This window comes from Triticum dicoccoides, chromosome 4B (assembly GCF_002162155.2).
Source record: "Triticum dicoccoides isolate Atlit2015 ecotype Zavitan chromosome 4B, WEW_v2.0, whole genome shotgun sequence".
Classification (NCBI taxonomy): Eukaryota; Viridiplantae; Streptophyta; class Magnoliopsida; order Poales; family Poaceae; genus Triticum; species Triticum dicoccoides.
In genome coordinates this window covers 17,149,083-17,154,723 of record NC_041387.1, presented here as the reverse complement: position 1 = coordinate 17,154,723, position 5,641 = coordinate 17,149,083, and the positions used below count along the sequence as shown (strand labels likewise).

The 5,641-nt window shown below is 45.2% G+C and overlaps 1 protein-coding gene across 1 annotated transcript; it reads right to left on the bottom strand.

The window, feature by feature from the left end:
• Positions 1-471: 471 nt before the first annotated feature.
• Positions 472-3,984, bottom strand: LOC119294636 (putative F-box/LRR-repeat protein At3g58880). Its single transcript, XM_037572854.1, has 4 exons — positions 3,842-3,984; positions 1,427-2,292; positions 1,066-1,221; positions 472-954 (listed from the first exon to the last, which is right to left on the bottom strand). The coding sequence occupies exons 2-4, from the start codon at positions 2,273-2,275 to the stop codon at positions 763-765; spliced, it is 1,197 nt and encodes a 398-aa protein (XP_037428751.1). The 5' UTR covers positions 2,276-2,292; positions 3,842-3,984; the 3' UTR covers positions 472-762.
• Between the last annotated feature and the right edge of the window lie 1,657 nt (positions 3,985-5,641).

The window sequence follows — 5,641 nt, the reverse complement described above, 5'->3', positions numbered from 1 at the left end:
GGAGGAGCCCCCGGTTGCCTCGCTCGGGGAGGCGATGCGGGGGACAAGGGTTTCGGATGGGTGTCTTCAAATGGCCGCTTGCCGTAAAATTGCTCTTAAAGGACTGCTATAGTAGTTGTGCTTATCATCAGCTTTCATAGCTAGCTGTCCAACAGATTAATCCACCCATTGGTTTTTGGTTGTATTTGTAGACTGAACTTCAGGATCCAACTTTTTTTAGATGATTACTATGCATCCATACTACTCCCTCTGTTCCAAAATAGATAACCCAACTTTGTACTAAATTTGTACCAAAGTTAGTACAAAGTTGGGTTATCTATTTTGGAACGGAGGGAGTATAACCGTGGTCATGGGCATGCATTGATGTTTCAGGTCTCATGGACTGTTAAGTTAGTTTGCTCCAGTTCCGCACAACTTTCACAAACTCCCACAGCAAAAAATAAAAAATAAAAAATAAAGGACTTGTTCATATGGCCAAGCCTTGGAAAGCTCTATCATGGTGTCCTTGTTCTTGCATGTTTTCTGCACCAAAGACATAGTACAATGTATGAAAACTTAAAATTTGCAGAGAGTTGCTGGTACTGTTCATATTCTCAAACCCATACAAATTTCTCTAAAAAACAGTTCTTAACACGATGCTCCATCCATAGCACTAACAAAAGATACAACTTGACACACCTCTTGACATGCATACATACATACACATCCATCGCACTAGCAAGTCAGCAACAGGGGCAGTGCGTGAGCATGCATCTGATACTACTAGTGACCTTTGATGCTGATCTCCCCGCGTGGGATGACGATCGGCAGCAGCACCTTCACCAGTGCGCTCACCCCCGGATCATCTCTGCCGCAGTAGATCACGGCCCTCTCGATGCTAGGATAACCGCCCGAAGATGATTGCTCCCTTGGTGACGGATTACAGACAGCAGCCTTGCATTCTCCATGCTGCTCCTGGCGTTCAGCGTGTCAAAAGGCAGCAGTGTAGCACATTAGCTCAAGGTTCCAGGGAAAGGAACGAAACCCACACTAAATAGGCAGATTTATCTGAAACAGCACTATTACCGTGCCGAGCTTAAGGGTCAGATACTTTAGTTTAGGCGAGCGGCGGAGAATGAGAAGTAGTGGAGCAAAGTCGGAAGCCATGCACCATTCACCCAGCACCAGGCTTGAAAGGTTGCTGAACACCGGGCATGTTTGCAAACTCCTCTCGAGTGTGGGCTTCATGTTCACCAAAGATAAAATTGACAGTAGTTAAAATAGTAATACAACATACAAGAGGGGAATGTAGTTGGTTAAAAGAACAAAGCAGGTAGCGTCTTGCATTGATATCAAGAGGCAGCTAATACTGCAATAACCTACCAAGGCAATCGACAATATCAAGGTAGATGAGCACAAACATGAAGAACAGCACAATCCATCGTACCTCAGGTAATGGTGCATGCAACTTCAAGGTTGTGACTTGTGATAGGCCATCAAATACACGGTGATCCAATATTTTATCTTGATTGCCTAGACATATTGAAACTGCAACTAGAGAATGCAGATCCCTAGTTACAAGGATACCTCCAAATGATGAGTCGAGGATAGACAGATGGTTTAGATTCGGAGCACAAATCTCGTGACCTTCCTCGAAATCGCAGCGGGATATGTGTATAGTCTTGAGTGACCTCGATGAGATCTTCTGCATGGGCCAGACATTGCAATCTTGCAGCTCTAAATGTTCAAGCGCAGGGAAGTCAAAATTTAGCATCCTAAAGGATATGCTATCCAAAGGGACCATTTGGAGCCTGATTCTTTTCAGGTGCTGAGAAGGAATCATCAATCTATTATCGAAAAATATTTCTTCTCCAATGGAGAGACCATAAACATGAAGCAGACGAGCTTTATGCCTGATGGCATGACGAATCCACGTACAACATTTCTCAGCAATTGGACCACTTCTGATGAAGATCCGAGCTTCATCCAGGGGCGGAGTGCCATCACGCAAGAGTAGCAACTGGTCCCCAAATTTCTGCAGCCTGTTCTGATCAAATTTTCTCTTCTTTAGATCATCACCACCATTCACAAAGTCCTTGTAATCTAGGTGGATGAACGGCACAGAGGCCCATAGATAGCGCCACCTTGGCGAGAGCAAGCTTGTGCGCACGACTTCTGGCATTGGCAGGAAGGACATCACGAGATGGAGCAGCGGGTCTGGGAGGCTGCTGAGTCTGTCAACACTGTCTGCTGCTTGTCCCCATGACCTCTTGGAACTTGACACCACAGTTGACATTTTATCAAACAGATGGGCTGCATGAATCCAACAAGTCAAATTTCATCAAATACACACTGCAGAAATTTTGAGAACACATACATGAGATAGAAGATGGTCCGCTACATCATACGATGACACATATGTATCTACCAACCAATGATGTCACCAAAAGATAAAGGCATAGCCATACATTACAGGATTATCGATATACTGTCAGAAGGTAATAAAAACACACATGTTCACCTAGTTATTTTCTTTGGCAGCATCAAACAACCTAGTAAATTCATTTTATTATGCACGAAGATTAAGAAAGTGTTGTTGTTCGTCAAAAAGGGAAATACTTCTATCAGGAAGGGAAAGGTGAAGCAGATAAGAGCAAAAAAAAGTAAGTTTGAAAACTTTAATTCTAACAATGTCCTTTTCCAGCGCTCAAGTAGCATACCATAAGAACAAACTGAACATTCTAGAAAAATAGTCCCATAAGTTGTCCCAAAACTGAAAATGGAAGTAAATTACCATAATTGTCCCAAAACCTTTAAATTTGAGATCTGCAATTGTACAACGCCCTTTTTCAGCCCTAAAGTAGCGTACCATGAAAACAAACTGAGCATGGAACTACATTGCCGTCATTATTGCAAGATACGACATAGTGGTCAGTAAGAGTTCAACCCTCGGATGTGGAAAGAAAAGTTCAGTACCCAACAGGGACAAGACGAGCGCTGCTCTGCTTAAACATGAGGCACACAAATAATAGAACTGGTGTTAGAAAGCATGGCAATCTATTTGCATATCTAGAATAATTCCTACCCATTATACAATAAGTCAATAATTCTCGATGATGACTGATGGCCATGGTCAATTACAAATGAAGTTCAGCCTGAAAGGCCTGCTGCCTGATGGCCATCGCTGTTCATTTTGGTTGAGTGTCTTTCAGGTATCTGTTAAAGCATTTTCGCATCCGTCCACTAGGGTACATATTTGTTGTGTACCAACTGCTTAGTTTACATAGAATTTCTTTGTATCCGGCTGAAACCAGGCCAAAGTATGAAATTCTGGTGTGGTATATTGACACTCAGAGTTACCAATTGTCTAGTAAATTGGGAAGTAGTATTTCCTCCCGCTACCTACCTGCACAAGTTAGCTAGCATCCAAATGAAAAAGAAAGAAAATTCACATTTACAGAGCATTGGCCTCTCAATTTGTTAGTATCACTTGTACTGCCATCAAAGGCTCTAATTTTCAGCCATAAAGTAGCATAACACTAACACACCATAAAGAAGAAGAATTGGTTATCAGAATTCGGAGAGCAGACCCAACAAAGAAAATACACCTACGCTGAACAGTAAAGTAATCTTCCAAATCTGTTTTTCAATCTGCAAAAAAAAGGGAATCAAGCACAAGGAGCGGTAAAGTAATCTCCCGCCGTACGATTTAATCCGCAGCGGCGGCCCCCAGCCTCAACCCCCTGCGGCCGGCCGGAGCTACCCCTACCGCCGTCCCTCAGCCCTAGCCCCAGCCCCAGCCGGCGGTGAACGAGTCCCCACCGTAATCGTAAAATGTACGCATTGTTGGTTGCTCACTGACCTGGTAGTACGCAGCCGGGAGGCGAGACGGCGGCTCCGGCGTCCACGGCGCTGTATGAATAGACGGCGAAGGACGTGGCGGCGCGAAGTGGAAGACGCTCGGTGGTGGCGACTTGGTCAGCTGGAATGGGGATCGAATGGGAATTCTTCTTTTTTTATTTATTATGGAGAATGAAAGAACAGGGGGATCGAATCGGAAGCCCACTGTAAAGAGCATCTTTAGCAGCCCGCACAAGTGGTCAAACCCGCAATTTTTTTTAAGAGCCATCGTAAATGCACACCCGATATCCTTATCTTTGGAGGTTGGAAGGCTGAATATAGGGGACCCGTACACCGGTCAAACCTCGTTGGAGCAAACACACCGCCGCGGAGTTTACCGGAATCCGCCCTAAACTCGCCGGAATTCATCACCGCACATCGGAAAAGGCCGCTAGACGCCGCAATCGATAGCCACTGGTTCGAATTGGACGAGCTCGACATCGTCGTGGCCTCCAATGACCTCAGCCTGGCCGCCAAAATCCTCCCGACGCGGTAGGCAAAGGGGCGCGGCTCGCCTGGCAATAGAGCAAGGCGCGGATGACGGAGGCGACGGGGCGTGGCCGGCAAGGCTGGGCGCGGACGACGGAGGCGACGGGGCGTGGCCGGCGAGGCTGGGCGCGACCGACACGTGTTGGGGCGTGACCGGCAGGGACGGGGCGCGACCGATGGGCGATGGGGCGCGGCCAACGGGCGACGGGGCATGGCCTACGGCTGACGGGGCGCAGTCGATGGGGTTGGGCGCGACCAGCGTGGCCGGCGCGACCGGCTGGAGGAAGGGGCGGAAATGGCCGAACTAGAGAAAGGAGCTTTTTATTCCAGTTTTACAGTTTGTTTTACAGTATCTGTTCGGCCACGCTAGTTTTCGACCCGCAAACGCGATCTTCGTGAAACTGCAAACGCGTTTTACAGGTCAAGTTTTTGCGGGGTCTGCTAGAGTTGCTCTAAGCTAGGCCCGGTGTGCGAGCCTGTTAGCCCATACTCGGCGCACTTGGCTCATAACCTTGATACGTTTTCCTAAAAAAGAACCTTGATACGTTATCCACCTTACCCGAAACAATTTTGTTCAAAAGAAGAAGAAAAAAGCTTACCCGAAACAAAAGTTATGTGACAGTGGGAGAAGACCACCTATTGTAATTATGTTATTAACCGGGGCCGGCATTTTGGTACCCAGGTTCGTCTGCACCACCGATAAAGAAAAAGAAATTCAAAATAAATACAATTTTTTTCAAGAAATGCCAAATGTTTTATTATGGGACGGAGTAAGTAAATGATTTGGTGCATGCGGTGCGCCCCAAATTTCAGATCATTTGGACATCTGAGTAGCTCTTGCCAAAAAAGACAAATTCGGATATGTAAAAAAGTTTATTCTTCATGTATTGTTTTGTCCCAATTTGTTCTCTTTGATGTGAGCTACTCATATGTCCAAAAGATCTGAAATTTGGAGCGCACCTCACGCACCAAATTATCTACCATGCAAAAAATGTGATTTTTTGGATTTTTTCTTGTATTTTCTAAGATTTTTTCTTAACCAGGTGCTGATGAGCCTAAGATGAGAAATGGACATTAGTTATTAACCAGCCAATATTGGCAGATTTTAATTTCACTTCTCTTATACCAAGAGAGAAATAAAATTATATACATGAAGAAACATCCAAAGTGGAAGAAACTTATATATACCTAAATAGTGCCTTGGCATAAGAGCCTGGGCATAAGAAACCAATTAGATGTTTAGACAAGCCTTTCCTAAACATTAATATTTTCT